General features: G+C 31.2%; 2 protein-coding genes across 3 annotated transcripts; both read right to left on the reverse strand.

Annotated features, from left to right (window-relative positions):
* Window positions 1-5,889: 5,889 nt before the first annotated feature.
* LOC112421792 (zinc finger protein 5) lies at window positions 5,890-6,881 on the reverse strand. Its single transcript, XM_024783494.2, has one exon. It carries the CDS (start codon window positions 6,820-6,822, stop codon window positions 6,151-6,153), a length of 672 nt encoding a protein of 223 aa, XP_024639262.1. The 5' UTR covers window positions 6,823-6,881; the 3' UTR covers window positions 5,890-6,150.
* Window positions 6,882-13,921: 7,040 nt separating this feature from the next.
* LOC11408091 (uncharacterized) lies at window positions 13,922-20,870 on the reverse strand. 2 transcript variants are annotated; one of them, XM_039834446.1, is made up of 7 exons: window positions 20,543-20,870; window positions 19,516-19,661; window positions 19,230-19,267; window positions 18,568-19,136; window positions 16,533-16,607; window positions 15,548-15,610; window positions 13,922-14,255 (listed from the first exon to the last, which is right to left on the reverse strand). In XM_039834446.1, exons 1-7 carry the CDS (start codon window positions 20,594-20,596, stop codon window positions 14,202-14,204), a joined length of 999 nt encoding a protein of 332 aa, XP_039690380.1. In that variant the 5' UTR covers window positions 20,597-20,870; the 3' UTR covers window positions 13,922-14,201. The 2 variants fall into 2 exon arrangements, with proteins under 2 accessions (XP_039690380.1, XP_003613372.1); XM_003613324.4 differs by having other exon boundaries at window positions 16,533-16,619; window positions 20,543-20,596.
* Between the last annotated feature and the right edge of the window lie 3,059 nt (window positions 20,871-23,929).

The following is a 23,929-nucleotide window of genomic DNA, read 5'->3' on the forward strand; positions in this document are numbered from 1 at the left end:
GTCTCTCGAATCTCAGAAATTTCCTAAATACATTTACCATAATAATTAAGTTCGTTTTTTTACGCATCATGATTAAGTTCCTCAACTCATAAAATAGTTTGCTTAAAAAAAAACATATATTTTATAGCTGCAAAACATTATGCTATGTTACCCATGACTTCTTTTATTGGATGGAGTATAAATATATCTGGTCAATAAAATTACAGCTGATTTAAGTCCTCCCTAATATCTTAGAGGTAAACTAAATATCTATCTATCTTTCGTAAGTATTTATTGAGCTGTTTTTCCCATCATCATTATGACAAAATAAAAATAATAATTTGGAGACAATGGCAATAAGACCAATCAAAAGAAGGGTCCTTCATTGGACCGACTAGCTATATATATTTTATATAACACGCTAGTGGATGATTAATTATCCTAAACAAAATTCATTTTTCAGTCAAGAAAAAAAACACATTTGGTTTTTATTTTATTATAATATGAAAATGGTCTAGAATGATAACGTGGGACAAAATCTATATAAAATTGTGACTAAAATTGGAAAGCAACTTAATGGATTTATTTCAAAGCAAAACATAAAACCATCCATCTAACTTTTTAAATGATATAAAAGTATCAATTGAAGGGAAACTGCTCTTCCAATAGATAATAAATATTTATTCCCCCTTTAAAAAAATCTCTATTCCCTTAATAGGATTCAAACCCTAGTCATATGGTTAAAGGGTTCAAACTACTATATTGCTAACCACTTGAACCCACCTTGTTTGGCCCTAATTCTAATCTTAGCTATCAGAATAATTCGGTCCAAGCTCAATTTGAGTTATACTCCCTCATATTCTATTTACAAGAGAAAGTTGACTTTTTAGATACATTGAATAATGTATATATCTAATCAAGAACATAAACCAAATACATAAATTATTTAATGTATCTAAAAAGTAAATTGTCTCTTGTAAATAGGACCGGAGGAAGTATAAATCATGTAGAAATATATCACTTAAATAAAAACCATAATAAATAGTTTTGTTTTTTTGTGTTAACCTTCTGGTTTTTAGATAAAAGAGTCATGGTAATATGTAGTTCTTGATTGAAGGTAAGTAAAATGTGACAAAAAATTGTTTCACTCAGGAATCGAATTCAGGTTCTCCAGAATAATTCATCTTTGATGGAGTTCATTAAGCACTTGAGCTCAATTACTTGATTAAATAAGTTTGTTTGATGTGTGTCAACATTTCACATAATCCCTAAAAAAAATACTACACAAGATAAACAAATTATTTATTTCTCACTTTTTTCATTACAATGTTACATATTTTAAGTTTTTGTTACGGTTTAACATTGACTAATCTTCATAAGATAATTTGTTGGGTTCACGTGATAGATTTTCTTCTCTCAATCATTTTAATCATACACAAGAGTTTGAGATTAAATAAGTGATCCCTTACTTACTTGAAAGATCCAAATCACTTACTACTTTAATCGATTTATTTTTGGTAACTATATATTCAAAACACAATACAAGTGCTTCCACTACAATTTAAACTAATAAAAAGCTACACATAAAAAAAAACATTTCAACTAATAAAAAATACAAAAACATTCCCATGAGCATAACTCAGTTGGTAGTACAATGCATTGCTATATGTAGGGGTCGGGGTTCAAACCCAGACACCCCATTTATTCACCTTATAAAGTAAATTCTAGCCACACGCTACCTGAAAAAAAAAAAAAACATAAAAACAATCCAAAAAATCCTCACTTTTTTTTTTTCTTTTTAGTTATTATACTCCTAATTTATTTTGTAAATTATTATTTAACTCTATTTAATCTTTCTCTTCTGACTAAAATAGGAAACAACATAAGAGAATGTGCGGTTAATAATAAAATTTTTTTTTGGGTACAATAGTGTGCAATTACTATTTCTAATTGCGTGGAAAGTAGTGTACAAAATTTTAGATGAACGGTGGTGCTACAGTTCAAGCCACACATAAGACTGGAATAACACTTATAAAGGATCTATATCTACCTTCTTCTAAAAACATTAATGAGTCAAGGTAGCACATTTAGCTTGATCTAAATAGATAATTTTTGGAAGATTTCTATTGTGTGCAATTAGAAATAAATAATTTTTAATTGGACCTAAATCAACTTTTAAAGAAATAAAGCTCCATATAGATCATTGTGTTCAGCAACATGTGAACTAAAAGTTTTCTCACTCCGATAAGTCGGTTCTAGATTTTTCTCTTTAAAGTTTTTCTTCCGGTTTCTTTATTAAGGGGTGACTTTGAGTCAGTTTTTGACTTGAAATCATCCCTCTTCATCTTTTTCTCTATAATTCAATCTAAATATTTGATTTTTCACATAGATGTAGGTTTTTTCTTTGTGATTTCGTCACCCGAGTGTGGTGGTGTGTTGTTCGTCGTCTTATGCGGTGTTGTTTGATTCCCATATTGTTGTGGTGTTCATTTGATTCATATTGAAGATCTATTATTCAATCAAATAATTGGACGTTAACGTTGCACATCCGGAGTCATGTGTATTCCAGTCACTTTAATTTTATCATATATTTTTGTAGGCATTATGTCGTTATATGCTATTAACTTGGATGTTGTGAGTTTGTTCGCAGATTCATCCATTATGTTTTTAGTGGTGTTGAATGATGTAATCTATGGATTTGAATGAATGAATATCGTTTTGTTTTGTAAAAATTAAAAAAAAAAAAAAAAGTAATTGCATATGCTCCTCTGGCTGACCCTAGTTTTCTAGTGAGAGAAACTCTAACTTCTCTCCAAGCTTTCTTTCTCCTTCATTCATCGAGGAGAAATGGTTTTATGTCATTTTTTTGACCTAGAATCATCCATCAACATCTTTTTTCTCATTTCTTTCAATCTAAATAAGTGGTTTTCACATATATCAAGTTTTTCCTTTTGTAATTTTTGTGATTTCGTCGTCTAAGTGTGGCGTTGTGTTTTTTGCCATCTTGTGTTACGTTTGATTTCATGGCTTGTCGAGATGTTCGTTTAGTTACTATTGAAAGATCGACTTTAGTAAACTACAAATTCAATCAATGATTTGGGTGTCAACGTTGCAGATCCGGAAGCATGAGTAGTTCAGTGACTTAAATTTTATCATATTATTTATAGACATTTTTCCAGTTGTATGCTATTAACTTGGGTGTTGTGAGTTTGTTCGTAGATTTGTCCTTTACGTTTTAGTGATGTTTATATCTGATGTAATGTATTAATTTAAATGAATGAATACCGTTTTGTTTTTTTCAATTTTTTTTTCATACGCTCATTGAGAATTGATGATGAAATTTACATATGATTTAGGTCCAACCAGCATCAACCGCATCCAAGAGTATGCTGCTTTTCAATATGTTAATACCATGAACAAATTTTTCTATATATAAATTAATTCAATTATCCGGTACTGACCCAATAAAGGAAAACTTTACTATCCACTATATTTCAATATTCAAATAATATTAGAAAAGACGTAAATAATTGACTTTTATTTTTCTTTTCCAGTTTCCAAGCTCTTCATTTTAAAATTCACTTGAATTAATCTTAAAAGCTAATAAAATATCAAGAAATAAGGCCGTTCAAGGCATGTGTGTGGCGGCTGGTTATTTAAAAAATGATGAAAACATTGAGAGCTCTATTTTGTCTTCTAGTGTTTGACAATAAAAATATATATACGTGTGAAATATTTTTCTTTTGATCCTATGTTCATGTAATATATTCTATTAAAATTGAAAAAAATATTTTAGATAGTGTTTGGACAGCGTCTTAATGGTTAATTAAAATACTGACTAATTAAATTAAGGATCTAATATAGGGTTAGGTTTATCATGTAACCAACATGCATGAATGTTTCCAAAATTTCATTTGAAGCAAATAATCAAATCAAATCAAATCAATTTCAATGGTAAAAGCTTAGACTAGGTTTCTTGTTCTAGTAGCATATGGAACCCTAAAATAAGGCATTAGTTCCACCTATATACCATGATGCAGCGAATCAATAGTAAATTCTTGGTTTTAATATCAATGAATAGGAGAAATAAGACAAAACAATTAGATAGATATTTAAATGCTTATAGTATAATATACATGGTGTTTGCTACAATGAGAGTTTGCTTGTAATTGTTAATTGCTTGTAATGTAATTGTTAATTGATGATGAATGGGAAGGAGGAAGATGCATTAAAATATTAGGACATTAAAAATGAAGATATGGTAAGCAAAAAGGAAAACCAATATTTAGGTTAGAATAGGATAAGCACTATGACAAAAAGAAAATGATGCTTTTGAGCCTATCAAAAACAGTAAAGTCAAATTAACAGTAAAATTTATTTTTTATTTCATATTCCTATGTATTTCATAATGTCAGTGAATAGTGACAATGTAAAAGAGTATGATTAATCCCCTATTAAACTTCTTATAGTGGTGAAGCTTATGATCACATGTGTTTATTTAGATGAATTCCAGAGTAGTTCAGCCATGAACTAAATTACTCAAGATACTGAAATTCATTTATTTAAGAAATGATATCTTTTGGCAGATGTTTTTTTTGGTACAAAAGAAAAAAAAAACTAAGTTATACATAGATTCCTAAACATGCAAGTCTTAGAAATATCATAAATAATGAGACTTTGAAGTTTACTAGGTGGAGACTTCAAAACAAACACATTTCAAGAATCTAAGATAGGCTAAAATTAGCTAGTTAGTCAGTACATTCACGCCAAATGTGAATAATCTGAGTACGTAAATCTTACTGAAAGATCTCCTTAATACGTCTAACCAGAGAAGGGATGGTTTACAATTGTTAATAACAATATCAAGAAGCACTTTCGAGTCACTCTCAACAATTACGTGAGATAAATCCCAAATAAAAACCCGTCTCAGCATGTAGAGCATCACAAGCTCCGTAACTAGATTTTCTATAAAAGACTTGCTAATTATCTGCATGTTGATAAAAACAGGAGATGTCACCCCCAAATTAGACTTGGTAGTTAGTGAAAATTCAATAAGAGACTAAATTAAAGTTTGATATATAATGATGATTTTTCATGTTCAGAAAAACAATTTAATGGTAGTTACGTACTTTCCAAAGTAGGAATGCTTGAGACATTTGAAAGTTTGGTATACTTATCCAAATTAATTTGATGTGCAACATCATTAGATACCTTTAAATTACACCAGAATGTAACTGATTCTAATGGTTTGCAACAAGAGATTTAGATACACAATTGTGCCCTAACATCGAATTAATTGACCACATTCAATTTTAGATATCAGTTGTTAGCTTTTATTTATTTTTGATAGGTACTCATTGGTTAACTTGTTTTCTTAGACAAGCAATTACACATAGGAAAATTATTTCTCAAGTGAAATGATACTATAGGACATACCAAAATATATTAAAAAAAAAAATCATTATTATCACAATAGTCTCTATTATCATCCTACCTAATCTAACTACTCATGTAATGGAGAAACCTAATTTTATATCCCATTTTTATCACCATGTTCCATCTTGAAATATATACTTGTTTTCAGAATTTGACAGCCATATATTTTCATTCAATATGCTCTATTTAGTTTCCCTTTGAAGTTAAATTTGTTTCACACCTTTGACATGTGACATATCAACTAGAACTAATTTTGAACAGCCTATGTGTTACTTTATCTAATCAAATCATTGGTGAGTTTACCCTTTCTATCTGTGTTAGTATATTTAGTATTTTTTTTTTATGGAACTCGATGAAACAAGGACTGAATCTCTGTAGATCGTGACAGTAAGGCCGCTCTCCCAAGTTTTTATATATAATATGTATTGTGAAGATAAGTTTGTATCTGAAAGAAAGAATAAAGGAGACAAATTGTAAATGTAATATGAATGTATAAAACATTGTATATAATTGCCAATGGCTATATACCATAAAATAAATACACCATAATTAAGAATTGTATATATTAATGTCTGAACAATCATTGGTCAGTAGGGGCAAAGTCATGACAAGCCAACTCAAATGAATAGTGAAATTTTTTCTTCTAATTTCCTTTTCCTTGATGTTTGAGAATTGTTCATAATCAAACAATATCAAGGAAAACAATGAAACTATTACTTTGGATCCTATACCAAACTACGACCTTTTCAAAGAGCTTCTTATTGTATTTGACTGCAAATTAAGACCTAGTTGAAGATCTAAAGCTTTACTATGACTTTGGTTTGAAGAAGGCTTATCATCGTTGGAGAAAGTAAACATGCAAGTATCTTGTTGGGAAGGAGAAACATGAGAAGGAAGAGAATACCAACTAGAGTTAGTATCATGAACATTTTTTGACTTGAAACTAATTTGAGATTCTTCACTCAAAGAGAATTCAGAATTATAAGAAGAAGGGTCATAAAACCAATGAGTATGATCAGAACCATGGTAAGAAAAACCATGATGATTTTTTTGAAAAGGTTGCAAGTAATAGTTTATGCTAGCTTTCCTAGCTTGAAGTTGCAATCTTTTTTTCTTCAATCTTTCTTTCTTGTGTGCATTTTGATGGCCTCCTAATGCTTGTGAATTTGCAAATTCTTTGAAACAATATTGACACTCAAATTTTCTCTCATCTTGGTCTTTAGATGAATTTTTTTCTTGGACAATTTTATCTCCTCCAGATGAAATTGAGTTAGAGGAATTCACACTTTCATCTCCTTCATTAGACTCTTTGGCAACTCCTTCATTATTATTCTTTGTTGGATTTAGCTCAAAACCAAATAGCCTAAGCCTCTTCTCAACAGAAATATCACACATTTCCTTTTCCATGTTTTTCTCTTAGATAATTGAAAGAAGTATTTTTTTGAGGTAGAATTGCATTGATTAGTTGTTATGCATATCTTCCTTTTATAGTATAAGCTCTTAGGTTCAAACATGCACAGTACTTTTATTAAAAAATATTAATACTATAGTTTTATGGCACATTGGACAGCATAAGAGAAGCTAAGGTCAATAAATATATATTATAATACAAGCTTTAAAAGAAAAATGGGATAAAATGGAAGCAGTCTTACATGCAATGTTTCTTATTAAAAAAAGACTATTTAGTATTTATATTGGTGTAGTATACACCTCAAGGTTCTCAAATATAGGAGGAGATTCATTGTACTCCTCATCCCACAATAGTTGAGCTATTTGTAAAAAATATCAAAATCATTTTTAATTTTTAAGATAATATACATATTAGTTTTATTTTTTTTTCAACTTTATAATACTATATATGCTTCACTCCTAACTCAATATTTTCCACCCTAATATTATTTAATTTCTCGTATATATATATATATATATATATATATTCTCTTTGTTTTTCCTTTTTCCGTGTGAAATGGTCAAAATGTCGATTATTGTGTAACATTGATTAATTTATTAAAAGTATAATTAATTAGTGGGTCTATAAGCACTTAATAATATTTATATAGTTCCACTTGAATTTCTTTTATATTAACAAAGTAATATATATTCCTTGCTTAAGACATGATTAAAGTAATTTAACTAACTGTAGCTACAAAAAGTCAAAGGAAAAAAAGATGTGATCATCTCGAAGGAAAGATGCACTAACTTTATAACGTATCTACTATTGTACTAAAATTTGCATATCTAACAATATTTTAGTGACCAGCCAATGACTTTATGCCTTAATGTATTGTCCTCTACCTAAGCTTATCATATATTAAGAAAAAGTTTGCCAAATTAATATTGCTATAATGGGTGCTAAGCTATAGCCAAGTCCCATCTACTAGAGTTATTCAATTCAAGTTATTTATAAAATGCTTAACATCTGTACAAATTTGATTATTCAGCACTAAATATAGTTTCTTTTTATAATCTTCCCACCACCCACAATCACATTAAAAAACAACCTTAATATGTATTTTTTGACCATGTTTTTAATAACATTGTTATAGATACAAAATATCCATTACACCATTTATCGGTGACTATTTAATCTTTGTCGAAAATTTTACTGTATACACAAGATAGTTTCTTTCTCTTCAATCAAGTTTTTTTCATGTTAGAGTTATGAATAGAACTTCTAACAACTTATATAAAGACCCTAAAATCTTTGCCAATTGTATTATTTGATCGTTTAACATGTTTTTATGAATGATTATGAAATGGGGAGATTTTAAAAAAAAAATAGTAGAAGAAACTAAATGATGGAATATAAGAAGTGGGAAATGATGCAAGCATATATACTAATAATAGTCTTCCATAAGATCTTGGCATATCTTCATAGAGCAGGCAAAGCCTATATTTTATACAAATTATATTTTTCAGGTGAATCAAGTCATCAACTATAGTATTATTCTACAAATAAAAGTTGGACAGTTGTTCTAGTTGGGCCTACATTCTGTTAGCTTTTGGGACAATTTAGAAAAATCATTAGATTGTGTTTTATTCTAATGTCTTTTAATTTGATCTCCCATTGGTTGACTTCTTCCACCAATAAATTTCTCATGCTCATCAATTCCCACTCCTTTTTATCTATTTTCATGCTTTAATTTATTTCAAAAAAAAAAATAGAATTGTTGCTTTTGGAGGAGAATTCCAAGTAGGCATGCTGTCATCTACCATTTCATATTTCATTATCCTAACATGTGGAATAAAAAGAAGCCATGTGGGAGAAAATTGGGTTATGGTGGCTTAAGTGGGTGGGTTGGATGATTGATTGATTTTAGCCAATTCCATTTTCATTTCACTTTGGTTTAAGAATATCAAATCATGGTCCTACCCATCAGCTTCAAAAACTTGCTCTCTAACCATTGGATATACTTTTTTTTTGAGGGAAAACCATTGGATATACTTCTTCACCTTTTTTACAATGAAAATATTTTCATAAAAGAGGTAGGAGAACCAATATACTTAGCCGAAATTTACTATATAGTTCATGTACACTGGACTGCTCCCTCCGTTTCTAAATATAAACAAATTTTATTTTCTAGATTTATTTAATTAATGATATATGTGGTTCATATTATAAACCACGTACATCATTAATTAAATGAACCAAAAAAGCAAAATTTGTTTATATTTAAAAACGGAGGGAATAAGTCCTAATCCCTAATAGACTTCACAATAAAGGCATAGCTAAACAGAGGTGTGAATAGACTAAACCAAGCTAGACATCGAAAGGTTTAAGTTTGATTTGTAAATTTATTTAAGGTTTAAATCTAGTATGCGGTTTGTTAAATGCTTATTTTTTAAGCTTGAATTGACATTCTAAAAGTCTCATGTGACATGCTAGTTTGTTTAAAATCATATTTCATATGAACATTTTTAAATAGGTAATGTGATCTAAGTTTAATTAGTCTAGTTAACTAATAACTCAACAAGATTAAACTCCTTTTTTTATATTTAACATGAATTTTTAGAGAATTTGACTATATATTATATCATATTTCAATTCTAATTATAATATGTGCAAAAAAATTAATGTATATTAATAAGCTTAAATTACTTAAAATGTTTAAAAATTTATAATTAATTTAAAGTAAAAAATATAACATAATAATATTAGTAATATACAATATTATTCATATTTACTTAAATAAGCCGGTCTGATAAGTCTAAGAGGCTTTTTTTATGGCTCGTGGCCTGATACTTTTAACTAAATAGGCTTACAAAAAATCCTAAGACTTCTCTAATTAAGATAAAGTCTGATATGGCCTAATTTGTCGTAGGCTAGGTCGTAGACTTATGTAGGCAGATATAGCCTTATTCCCATCCCTAATACTAAAATGTTGTACCGCCAATGTACTAAAGTGTATCCCTTTTGGTAATCAATCATTGCATGAGCACCATCAGACTAGGATCCATCGATTGCGTCGAAAATCTCTCAACTACTGTAACTCACTCTAATTCGCCTAAAACTCCACTTATAAAAGGACATGTGCATTAAGAGAAACATACACAATTAATTCTTATAAACCTCCCACTATATTCAACCTCTCACTATATTCAATCAAATATTGAATTAAACATTGAAGTGTTTACATATACATCAATTTCTTCGAGAAATCGCGTCGCCATACTCAATCAAAACCACCAACTTTGAACGTTTTCAATCTAACTCCAATCAATAGCCTAAAAACAAATGATTTTTTTAATTCAAACCTAAGTTACGACCAATGAAGTACGATCATAAACACAAACAAGACACCAACTCATAGATACAAGTTAAAATTAGATAAATTAAAAGTGATTAGATGTATTATAAATGTCGATGTCATGTCTGTCGAGTACTAAACTTGCCTTCAATCTAAAATATCAATACTTCATAGCCCGAAGATTTATATCAGCCCTCACGATATAAGGATATAATAGCCTTCACTTTTGGAGAAATTCATATTAGTGGTTTTCTAATATTTTATGGGGCTTAATCCTTATAGAATGCCAAAACTGACTGCAGTCATATATTATAATATCAAATAACAAATAACAAAATACTATATATGTTACTTCTGAGAAAGAACATGTTTTGATTGAAATATTTGTTTATGCCAAATGCGCTCATAAATCAAATGAACTTGGGCGTTAAAAGTTAATGTAGCAACAAGGAAGATTCAACCATATATCTCTATTTGCTGACTCGCAGGATCGTAACTTACAAGACTTGTCCCTAACCTCTGGCAACATGTGGAGTTGATCAAGGAATTTTTGGTCTAAAGTGTTTAGAGTTAGGACTTGAAAATTTATAGGATAAGAGTATACTATATAAAAGATCACATCAATACAATTGTGATTGTTTAAGAAAAATAATACAATTGTGATTATAGACTAGGTATGTGTCTAGTTTAAATTTTCCAAATCATTTAGCTCGTACCAAAAATAAGTACATATTCTTTTGACCAATTATTAGAATTTTTTTTTTTTTTTTTTTATATAAGACAAGAGTCCAAAGACATAAAAAAGAATAGAAAACAGTCCAAAAAAATGGAATGTCTTACAGATTCCGGTCTATGTCAGAGGTACTCATATATATTATTAAAAAAAGGAAAAAATAAATACAAAAAAGAACTGGGGGACATAAACCTAACCTAGTCAATCCACACAAAGTATATATTATTAGAATTAATTTTAATTAGTGTTATAAATATAATTTTATTTAAATAAGTACATATCCAAGTCATAAGTGATAATTTGTGTTTCTCTCAAAAAAAAAAAAAGTGATAATTTATGTTAGTTTGGAAATTTATACAGACTTTACATCAAATACTTTTAAAATAAAATCATTTAAACTAAACTCACTTTCAAAAATAAATTTTAAGACCAAAAAGAAAAACAATTTTGTTTCCTTTTGATTTATTGCACTGCATTCGTTTTTCTTTCACTGTGATTTTATTTCATTAGGTTTTTTCATTAGGTTTTTGAAAAAGTTAAATTAACCTACTTGAATTGGTTTCAAATGAAATCGAACTTGAGATCTTGAGACCTTAAGAGTGTGTTTGGATGAGGGTAATTAGGAAATTTTAAAAAATTTAAAATTCTAGACAATTTAAATGATTCAATTAAATTCCTTTCATTTCTCAATACTTTTTGTTTGGATGGAGTAATAAAAAATTACAATGTCATACTTTTGAGAAACTTTTATAAATTTTAATTTTTTGGGCCAAATTTAAAATTAAAATTAGGGTTAATTTGTAACATACCACCACAAGTTTCACCAAAGCTCCTTTCAAAAAAAAAAAGTTTCACCAAAGCTACCACCATTTGAACATTAGTTAAAATTCACGGCAAATGGTTATTGACACGCAAGATTTTTTCATCGATCGTCAAACCAAACAATCACTTGAGTTTATATTTGGCATCATAGTGGGTATGACAGAATCACAATGATCCACCGTAATTTTTCAAAAGCTACACTTTATACCTTATACAAAATCACGATGGACCACCTTAATTCTAGCATACTCACTGTGATACCAACCATAATCTCAATAAAACGGTATTTTATATTCACTTAGTGCACTATAATATATACTCGCTTCTTATTACAACATATTTATCGAGACGTTGCAAAGAATAGCTTATAATTTTATAGGTGTGAATATAGTTGGGATGCCTTCTATGTCTTGTGATATTTTTGAACTTCAAAATTTTGCTTAAAAGAAATATGTTGGCAGCATTATTTTATTCTTTTTAACAATCTTCAATTATGTTTTAGGATACAGTCATCAAGAGCAGTAAGCCAAGCAAATTGTGTACCATTGTCGGAAACTATTGGGGTAAGACCACCTGGTTGGTAGGTAGGTAGGTAGGGGAAAACTACATGTAACACACCAAAACTATTTAAGGGACAACTTTAGAGCTAACACACCCCTGACAAATGATGATAAATTATGAAATTTAAAATCAATTACAGTTTTGGTACCTTAGTTTTACTTGCTTACAAAATTGATCCCCTCTTTTAAAAAGATATTTTTTGGTCTCTTATTCAGAATTTTGGATGCATAAGTAGTGTTGTGGCATAAACCTGGATACTATAAAACCCCCTAGATAATTCCAAAATGAAAAAAAGCATATATCCTGGTTCATGTTTTGGAACTAGGATATATATTCTTTGGTCTCTTATTCAGAATTTTTTGGTCTCCTAGTTTTGGGACTCTTAGTTTAATTATCAAATATCGATCATATTAATTCTTCTTAAAACTGTATTTTGCACGGATAACAAAATGAAAAAAAGCATATATCCTAGTACATGTTTGAAAACTCAGTGACTCACCTCCACCTCAAGGCCATTCGCACTGTTGAAAACAAGTTGGCATGATTATTCTGTCAATAAAAATAGTTGCCATGATTATGAAGAGAACCAAACACATATTTACTGTATTGAAGTAAACATAAGATTGAGTTAACCCTACAACGGTTCCTAAAGAAAATGAGCTCTAGTAATTCGGATTCAATCAAAAAATAGATAAAATCTATCTAATATTTGTTTAACGAAAAAATTAAACTTATATTCTCTCAAATAATTTGTTCCTTGTTGAAGTTCATTCACCAATTGAGCGCAATCATTTGGTTAAGATACATGTCAATCTAATAATAGTATACCCCATCAATTTTTAAACTTTTAATCTAATAAATATCTTACATTTTAATGGATTGGGTGTAATTCACAACCCAATTTAAAAATATGAGACAACGAACTAATTCTTAGTTTTAGTGCCATAACATGTGAATGTGACGCACCAAAAAAGAGCACAACGTTTTATCAAGAAAACACATGAAAATAATTAGTATTATAACGTCACCAACATTTTAATAGACAAAAAAAAATAAAAAAAAATACGACTTTTACTACCAAAAAATCATTTTCCGTATCTATGACCAATTGGGTGATTACCAACACGTTTTTCATGCAATGAAAATATGAATCAATGTAAAGAAAAAAGCAAACATTTGCAGATTCGCACCAAACATTAAGATCAGCAGTAAAGCTCAACATTCTTCCAAGAGCATCAATGAACTAGGCAGAAAATCTTCCAGACAAAGCACAAACATTTTTTTTTGAAGGAAGTCAAAGCACAAACATGTTTTATTATTTTGACAGAAAAGATAAACATGTTTTTTTTTTGTTCAAAAATGCTACTTTTTTATGTTTACTACAACCCATGATTTCTGCTAAACCAAAAATCCGACGCTCATAAACTGTTCGTGATAGGTTTGTGATAATAAATTTCGCTGTAAATAGCATTGCTGTTTATCTTTTTAATACTTAGGCAGACTTGTTCTGAACCGCAATAAACAACGAAAATAAGGCAAGGAAAAATGACAAGAAAATTTATCAAAGAAGAAAAACTTAGATATCTTAATACAAATCCTTCCTATGACAATATAGAAAAGCAAGAAGGCACTAATAACACGATTAGAGTTAAATTGATTCGGGTTTCTACTTCTTTCCATTAAAATAAGTACCGACTATATTACAGACCAATATTTCCAACAAAAAATTCAACCGATACTTAATTGTTCTTGAATGCAAAAATGTGACTGTGAATACAAGGGGCATTCGAACCCCAAACTGAACAAGACATGTATACTACTAAAATTTCTCAGATGTGTAATTTACCATCACCTAATATTTTTTATAAAATCCTGAGCTCCAACAATTGGTCAATTTCAGCATCAAACACAATAGACAGTCATCACTGTGGACGTTTACGAGGCAAGAGTGCAAGAAGAAGTTTTTTCCTTGGACCCTGCAACCCAAGCAGCCTTTATAAGTTAGATAACAAATATCTTCTAATAATCAAAGAGTGTTATCAACACATGCGCATGAAAACAACACATTCTTTTCGTACAAATTCACACCATTCTAATCTTGTTCTTGTTACAGGCTAATATAGAAGCAACTACACAGTCATAAAGGAGTGAAAACAACAAGAGCAAAAAATTTAAAAGCAGAATACCTAGATTGTCGACTTTCAAAAGATTCGGAATGCAAAACTTAAAAGGCTGAAGGTAGAGAACAAACAGAAGTTGTTTCCGTGGGTTACGCCATAGCAGAAAATAAAAGGGACAACATGACAATACTTACGGGGTGTCTGTTTCATGGATTGCAAATTTATACCCAGGAATATGACATTTGAAATCCTAGGTTCCCATGTTTGTTTTAAGTTTTCATAAATTATGCCTAGGGGAGGTACTTTTATTCCTAGGAATATAATTTACACATGACTTTCCTACTTTTTATTCCCAGTTAAAGGAAAAGAACTGTATAGTCTTTGGCTCATAACAAGCCTTGCCTAAAAGTTGTCATCGTATTGGAACTTTTCCCAGCATCAACAACTTGTTGGACACACAGGAAACATGCTAAAATTAGGGCAATCCAGCTAGAACTCAACCACCATCAGAACCAGAATTTCCAAATTCCAGCTGTGGAAAAGAGGGCTTGGGAAAATTGAGAACAGTGTTAATTAAGCTTCATGCAGTGGGATCCTGGAGGGACTTTTTGGTTTATTCAGCAGGTTCATATTGAGGACAGGGCAAGAGGAATGTTCAGTGGGAATATTGATAGGTAAGCCATTTACATGGTTAGTTAGTGAGTTTGGTAGTGGGTTAGGCAGTGATGTATATAAATGAGAAAGGGATTAGAAAATAGAGAGATGGGCATCTGAGACAGCTATGGCACAGGGCATTGGGATGTGAACATTGACATTGTTCTGCAATCCATACTTTTACAAAGGAAATTCAACCCTGAATTTTCTAATATGTTAAAGATACTAGTTCCTATCAGAAGGAATTGGGTGGTATTGAACAAGGCAGCTAGTACTAAGAAGATGGATGCAAATTTTTTTTTAACAAAACATAGCCAGAGATCCTCCAATGCAATTCCACTAATGGAACCCGTTCCACATTGTCTCAGATATGTACAACAAAAGAATACAAATGCCTAAATTCATATATTTAGTCTACTGTTCAATTCAAAACTTAAGCCTCATTGAACAACACCTGAATATAAGCCACAAATTTAAATGAAGACAAAAATTACCATAGGAATTCCAAGCTCTTTGAGGTCGTTTTCACCCATCTGCCTCAATGCAGTCATATCCACCTGCGAGGACATATTAGTATATAAGATAACTGGTAGTGCCAAATTAAAAATATTCATAGCAGAAATGTATAATAACTTAATAAATACCATACCATATTTTGGTATTTAATTATTCATATTTCAAGACTAATACAACACAACAACAACCAAGCCTTATACCACCAAGTGGGATCGGTCGTATTTCAAGACTTATATTTAAGAATTTTGTATGACGACATATGATCACTTGAGAACTCAACAAAATAAACTTCAAATTTATCTATAGTGAAGTTCAGTACAGGTGTATGGAACATCTAAAGTCAATTGAAGCTAAAAGCTTATTAATCACCAGCAAACAATAAGAATTATCCCTCACTGTTATTATAGAGGTAAGTTTTAGTTAGGGCAACATTCCCATGTCAGGTGGGGTTGAAAGCCAACCCAAGAAAGAAGTGAGCAACAGGCATTTAAAGTGATAATAAAACTTTTGAAGTAAAGTTTCAAAAATTAACACTTTTCTCCTCTTCATATTTTTGTTTCCTAAACAAAAATATTCTGTTATGCTTATAGTTTAACACTAGCGCAGATAGCATACACACACACACACACATGCAAGAGTATTAAACAAGTAAGTAATTTCTTGAAACATGTTTCCTGACAAGGAAAGAGGAAAGGAGGCTGAATAGATCAAACCATCTGAAGTCAAAACTCAAGCAAGAAATAAGTCAAATGACAAAATATTGTGTAAAACTATCCCTTGATTAATAAATTGTCTTCCCCAATAATATTCCAGGTTAGAATTCCTATAGCAGCCAAATGAGTAAACAATTTTGACATTTCATTCTACATATCATGTCACAACATATTCAAATACTTAGAAAGAAAAAAAAAAAAAACCAGTATTATATAATTTCTTATCGGCATAAATAAAGCATTTACATACTTCCTCAGCCTTGAAAAGAATTTGATATTTTTGTAATCCCAGTGCTTGTAACAAGCCATCAACAGTTTGTGGTTGCTGTTCATTGCCCTGCATGTAAGCAGGAATACCACAAGTCAGAATGAACTGCACACATAATTTGTTCAGAGAATTAAATAGAACAGAGAATCCATCCTCATCTATACATCACAACCTTCCATGACAAATCATAGAGACTATGATAGCTATAAAAGTAATTTACATAAATTTCCAGTAGTTCAGAATATTAGTGACCAGACTCCAAATACCAACAGTAACTCGGACAATGTTGCTCCAATTGTTTAATTGGGAAGTCAAGAATCAGTATTTTTAATACCAGCATCAACATATCTAAGGATACTAATTGGAAAGAGTAATTTTTCTTCTACATTACAGAAAACACAATGCAATTTATACATACATATCAATGGAATATAAAAAAGGAGAGTTTCTCTACTAGAATTCTTCCAGTTTTAAATAAAAAATAATGTTAGGCTTGCACATCATTTATCTTTAACATCTTCAATTCAACCAAGGATGTTACATAATATCAAAGATTCAAGTTAAGTTCATTTAACATGAGTATTATAAGCATTTTGACTACTTCTAACACTCCATAGAATAAACATGTAGGTACTGTACGGGGCTATAGAAAATCTAAGGGGTAAACCAATATAATTTTTTTAATATATATATATATATATATATATTTATATGAATTTAATATTTTGTATAAGCATGACCAAATTGTATACAGACGAAAAAAATTGAGAGGAAAAAGAACTTGAATTATATGAAGGGTCATTTCCCTTATATGAATAAGAGGCTAGAATTGATACAGAAATGTTTTATCAATTAAATCCAATCACTTGAATTTACACTAAATTCTGTACAAAATTAAACAGTTGACTATAGGGATTAATTATCTAAATTATTGCCCATAATCTTTCGAAATTTAATACATCACAAATCATAAAAAAAAAAAAAAAAAAAAAGATCAAGCAATGTATGCATTGAAATCAGGAAAGAGGATATTTACATAGCAAACAATAGGAAAAAAAATGTAAATAGTAGAAAATAGGTAAAAATGCCACAAGTAATATAGATATTATCAACAAAAAGAATGTAAAAACCTAGTTTTGTTATAAAATAAAAAATTAGTGAACAACAATTTATTTCTCAGATACAGTACACACCCAAATTGAAAACCCAATTATTTTGTTTGAAAACTATTTTTGGAATGAGACCACAAGTACCCAACACATAACAACATACCCAGTATGTGCACGACTTGAATTTAGGAGTACCCATGATAGACTATGATACTATTGAATGGCTAACTCTGACTCTTTGTTCAATCAATTTATGACTAAATTTTTCACACAAACTCGGAAAATAAAATAGCAATAAAACTCAAACAAGATTTGACATTAATAGGCAGAAAATTCATAAAAGAATCTTAGTACTTAGGTACAAGTCAACCCAACAAAATCAACTTGTGAAGTGAAGATTGCCTAAGCTTTGTAAGCTCCTAATTGTAGGCCACATCTCCAGCCAATGTGGGACTTGAATTTTCCCAATACACCTTTCATGCCTAATTCATTCACTGAAGCAATCACTAATTTATCAGAAACTATGATTGCCCAAAAGAGACCTTATGAGTAATCAGAATATCCAGATTGCAGAGAAATCACAGCTAACACGGTAATATAGTTATTATAAGGCAGATTGAACATCCAGAGTTTGTGAAAAATCAGCCTCCAAAACATTCCCCATAGTGGAATATCATGAATTAGTGATTTCATTTAATTACCCCCCCAAAAAAAAAAAAAAAATCTAATTTGCCTGTCACCATTGCTTTAGAATGGAATTCTTGAAGGGCATGTGATTTGGACAAAAGTGAAAAACAGATTCAGCCTATACATCCATCAGATGGTCATGGGAAAGTTTTCTACAAGCAACACAAAACAATAACGTTTGATAGAATGAATCTGGAGATAAGAGAATAAGTAAAACTCACCACAAATGGAGGCCTTTGTGGAACACTGCCTGATGGAGGAAGTCGACCAGGATGGGATGGTACAGGCTTGGCAGTTACTGGAGGCAAGGTAGACATTGTGGATCTTGGCATGAAAGATGAAGGTGCAGCACTTGGAGGCCTTGAAGTTTCAAGAACATCCCTACCTGCATATTGAACTGGTCTGACACCATCGTATGTCCTGTTTAATGGCCTTCTCTGCGGGTCTCCAGCATTTCTTTGGGGGGAAATCCCCCTGGAAGTACTTGGATACTCTTCAGGTGATCTTTGCCGAATTTGATCCAGTGTCCAAGGAGAGTATGAGTTTCTCATGGATTCCATACGCATTATATCATCAGAACTTCTAGCTGAAGGAACTGGCCTGAACAAGCTTGGTTCCCTTGGTTCCGGCATGTGTTGCTTTGAATTAAAACTGTTTGTCGGAGGGTGAGCTGTCTTTTTCAATTTTTCACGGAGATCGACATTCCTGTTATTGTCATTACTTTCATCTCTCCTCGACGCACTTTTTCGCATGAGTTTCAATCGGAGATCATCTTTGCCAATACGCCCATCTAAGCAAAGTAAGGAAAACGAAATTAAAATACAGAAGTCATTGAGTAACATAAATTTGGAAGGGTAAATTCACTGCTGAGCGAGAGTACTACCGTCAGGTCCATTTCGCATGCTTGCATCTCCTCGCTGTCTGCAGAGAATCCAAACAACATAAATCATGAAAGTTAACTTTGATTGCATTGCATCACACCAAAAACACAGGCAAACTGTTCTGACTCTAGCACTGATCATTTCATAGTCAAAAACATTATCCCTGGTGAATTTTCTGAACAAACTGAGAACCTGCTAGGGGTGTGTGTGAATGTGCCTAAATATAATGTTGCAGGTTCAATGACCAATACCACACTAGCTATAAATACCGAAAAGTTACAAACACACCGTTTATTGCCGCTGACTCCATTTCCATGCCTCATGGAACTATCTCCACTATATCCAATTCTGTCTCGTACAGACCGCTTAGTCCCAGCCGAAGACATAGAAGAAGAGTAAGGAACATCCACCGCAGTAACATCCCTCTTCACAACCTAAACTCAAGTGAAAAATATAATGTCATTCACACGAAAATCCCTTTCATCATACATCAAACTAAAACTCTACATTCCAATGTTCAAATCCATAAGCAGTGGTAAGAATAAAAAATTATACTCCATTCCTTTAATTCTCAACAAATAACTTAAACAAGGCAAAAAAAGACAGAAATGGAAAACATTGAACTTGACGTCAACAACAAAAGAAAAACTAACAACAACAACCATCACCAAGCCTTATCCCACTAAGTAGGGTCGGCTACATAGATCAAACGACGCCATAATGTTCTGTCATATACCATGTTTTTATCCAACTCATTTCTCTCTAAATCTTATAATAGTTTCTCTTATAGTTTTTCTAGGTCGTCCTCTGCCTCAAGCTATGAAGCACAGACTCAGACACTGACACCAGACACGTCAATCATAAATCTATGTAAATATGTAATCATACATGTTTGTGTTGTGTCATGTCGGTGTCAAAGACACGATACGTATCCGACACCACCGGGACACGCCTAATCTGAGAAGTATATGTGCTGACTACCCTCCATCTGATCTACTCTCCTTATTACAAAATCCAAGTGTCTTCTATCTACAAACCCAAATCACCTAAGCCTAGTTTCCACCATCTTTTCTTCTATAGGTACTACCCCAACTTTCTCTCTTATGCTATCATTTCTAATTCCAAAATGTCTTACTCATCAACAAAAACTACAAATACTATCATCAATTAACAGAATAAAAAATAATCAACCACTGTTTGATCAAGCAAATTCAAAACCCAAAAAAATACAACAAAACCAAAAATATAGCAAAATCAAAGTAGCAAAAAATGGGTGAAAGAAGTTAATTGAATAAAAGCACAAATTTGTTTGTACCTGACCACTGCGTCCAAGAGTAATGGTAATTCGACCCCTCGAAGAATTAGACATTTCACCTAAAAATCAAACGACCCCAAATGCACAAACCCTAAATTAACAATTAAGCGAAAATTTCTGCAACTACAATACGAAGTATGAAGAGAAACGGTTTGAGGATTGCGAAGTGTTAACCTAACCCTAAGCCTAATTTCATTTCCGCGAATTTGAGGAGGTGTGGCGGAGTTGAGAGGGTGCGGTGATGAGAACGGTGGAGAACGGAGTTTTTGGTTTTTTGAAATGGGGTTGGAAGTAGTGTTTGTGCGCAGGAAAATGGTGACTGTGTGATTGAACTAGAACCGTTGGATCTGTAATTCTGTATATGTGGTGGTGGGGCCAGATTGGCTTTTCAATTATTTTTGTCATTAAATAAAAATTGATTTTAAATGAATTAACTCGTTAAAATTGAGTCACATAATTATTTATTTATGTTTGAATATATTAATGGAAATGACGGTCATATGAAATCCTTATTTTAATTTATGGTAGAGATTTAGAGAGCTAATTCGTTGTTCATATGCTTGCTTAGTCGTGTTATTATGTTTGGTTCATATAACTATAATTGATTATCTCATTGTGAATGGATTGTTTGTCCTTTATTTAATGTTGAAATTTTTTTACCTATGAAATGTGAGCAAACCCCAAAAATTGAAAAAGTTGTAAGCAAATATGATAAGGGACTAGGGGTAGACACTAAAAGGAAATTTAACCCTCTAAGAATGGTGACTCTCAACCGGTCATTTCTATTAAAGATTGTTGATCCTTGATGTCTGAAACGTAAAAGACAACTAAACCCACTAAGATTAGTAATCATCACCTAGTTAACTTCTTTAAAGGTGGTTGATCCCCATATGTCTTAAAAAATCTAAATGATGCTCAAGAAAAATGGGTTGTAAAAAGGTAACGTGACATTTCAAAACAAATTTCTTTTGGCCAAAAATCCAAAACAAATTTCAAGATTTATTGGGCCACCTGCTATCAAGTTTCCGCTATCGGGCTACTCACCATTTATGTCCACGAACCAAACCCAATAGTGCTGGTCGTGAGGGGGTGTGTTAAGAGTCTCACATCGAATATGAGATGGTCTGACAATGGATTTATAAGTGGAGGGCAATCCTCACCTCACAGGCTGATTTTGTGGGGTTGTGTTAGGCCCAATCACGATAAATAAGAGTGAGGTTCTGCTAGGGTTTCATAGGCATCGTCATTTAACATCTCATCATTTTTCATGATAGTGGCTATTTTGTTAGCTACTGTGTAATTCATTATGTGCTTTGTTAATTGGTTTCCACTCCACCATTTGGTTCTCACCCTTGGAGATGAACAATTAATATGTGGTTCATTGCTCATCAAATTCCCAATCACAAAATCAACAATCTCCAACTTGTTTGGTTTGCTTTACATGTTTGGTTAGCTTATGTTGGTTTTCTTGGCACCCATAGAAGTTCCACCGTGCCATTCAATTTGGTGGCTTTGGTTTAGAGCACTGCCAAATATTGACGTTATTCAAGGTTCTACCCATCATGGTGGTGCCGCCTCTTATATGCGAAGTTTATTTCAATATATCATGTTTCGATTCCTCACTAAACAAAAATGTCAAAAACACTATTTCACACAAGGGGTGACAATTAAATTTGATGATCTTTTTTATATCATACAATTACCAAAACCTTGCAACAAAGGGTATCTGATTTGCATAAAAATCTCATATGAGGTGTATGATTGAGGTGTGGAAGCTTGTAAGAATATGGTACGTCACTCTAATATGGTATTATGACCACTCTTTATGATGTTTCCACCATTCTAACATCTTACTTCTTCAAGGGCATAAAGTGTAGAAAATGGATTCTTTTATTAAGATCATTCTTATTTTTAAAGAGACTATTATCTTAATAACACTCTTATTTTCGAAAGGGAAAAATTTATCGAAGTGACTATCTTCTTAAAACTATTCTTAATACCGAAGGGACATTATAAACTGAATGGACTATGACGTTAAGAACACTCTTTCAATTCGAAGGGAAAAAAAAAGAAAATAATAGATCGTTAACACGATTTAAAGGAGGGAGAAGAGAAAAAAGTTATTTGTTAACTCAAAAGAACTTTTGGGATGAGTGCAAGTGAAGAATGAGAGCTCTATTTATAGGTGAGGAGACAAAGATAAGTTACAAATCCAATGATTAGGATTAGTTGATCGCTACAATATCAATGACATGATCTCGCCTCATAAATGAGCACTCAATGGGATAGTCGAGTTGAGAATTTTTTAATTCACATATATGTACACATAAAAACAGTCTCCCATCCAAGTATGGATAAAAATAATCGATATTCCCCAAGAATATATGTTTCCACAAACTTTGTTTATGAAATTGAAATTGGGGTTGATACTCCATTGATGGTTGATGATGCAACGAAGAAGAAAGCTTTTGGTCATTATGCACGCATTTTAATTGACATCGACTTATTTAAGAGAATTTTTAATGATGTAAGGGTAGGACGTGAGGGCTTTGAATTCTATGTTGACAAATATATAATTTAATTAACGTAGTGTTAACTTGTGCCTTAAAGGCAAATGTTAAAAAACTTAAAAGAAATTATTTTCTCTAAAATTTTGTGCATTCAATTCATTAAAAAATTAAAGATTAAAAGGAATGCATACATCTCAACAAACTATTTCTATATTTGATTCATTAACTTGTGTCTTGCCTTAAGGGCACAAGTTAGCATTTCTCAATTAATTATTATTATTATGTAATATTGAGCTTGACATAGGGGATGATAAAAAAACTTGTGGAAAGAATAAAATAAGAATGTTATATCTTCATGGTAAACATTTAAAACCATCTGTTAATGGGATGAAAGATGATCAAAAAACAAGGAAATAACTTCAAAACTGATCGAAGCATAATTGATCTTATAATACCAATTACTTACTGTATCCATTGTCATGTTCTTCAAATTTGTTCTCAAGAAAAGATAAGAAAGTGTTTAGGGGTGAGGAGTTCTTAGAAATAAACGATATATAAACACCCCCAAATAAAGAAAAAAAGAATATCATGAATGGAACCCTACTTGAAGAAAAGGAAATGCAAGCATGATGATGAAACTGGGGTCGCAAACATTAAAGTCTAAATTCTCTACAGTATACAAAATAACAGTTTGGAGCAATCCAATTAACCTTAGCACTTTTATGAAGAATTACATTTATTATCTTACATAGATATGGAAATCCAGATCTATATACTTTCACAACTCACAAGTCTTCAAATCAAATTTACAAACAAAAGAAGACACAAAGTAATAAAGTTAACAAACAACCAAAACAATTTTTCATCCTTTTGTTAC

The sequence above is a fragment of the Medicago truncatula genome, chromosome 5 (assembly GCF_003473485.1).
Source record: "Medicago truncatula cultivar Jemalong A17 chromosome 5, MtrunA17r5.0-ANR, whole genome shotgun sequence".
Taxonomy (NCBI): domain Eukaryota; kingdom Viridiplantae; phylum Streptophyta; class Magnoliopsida; order Fabales; family Fabaceae; genus Medicago; species Medicago truncatula.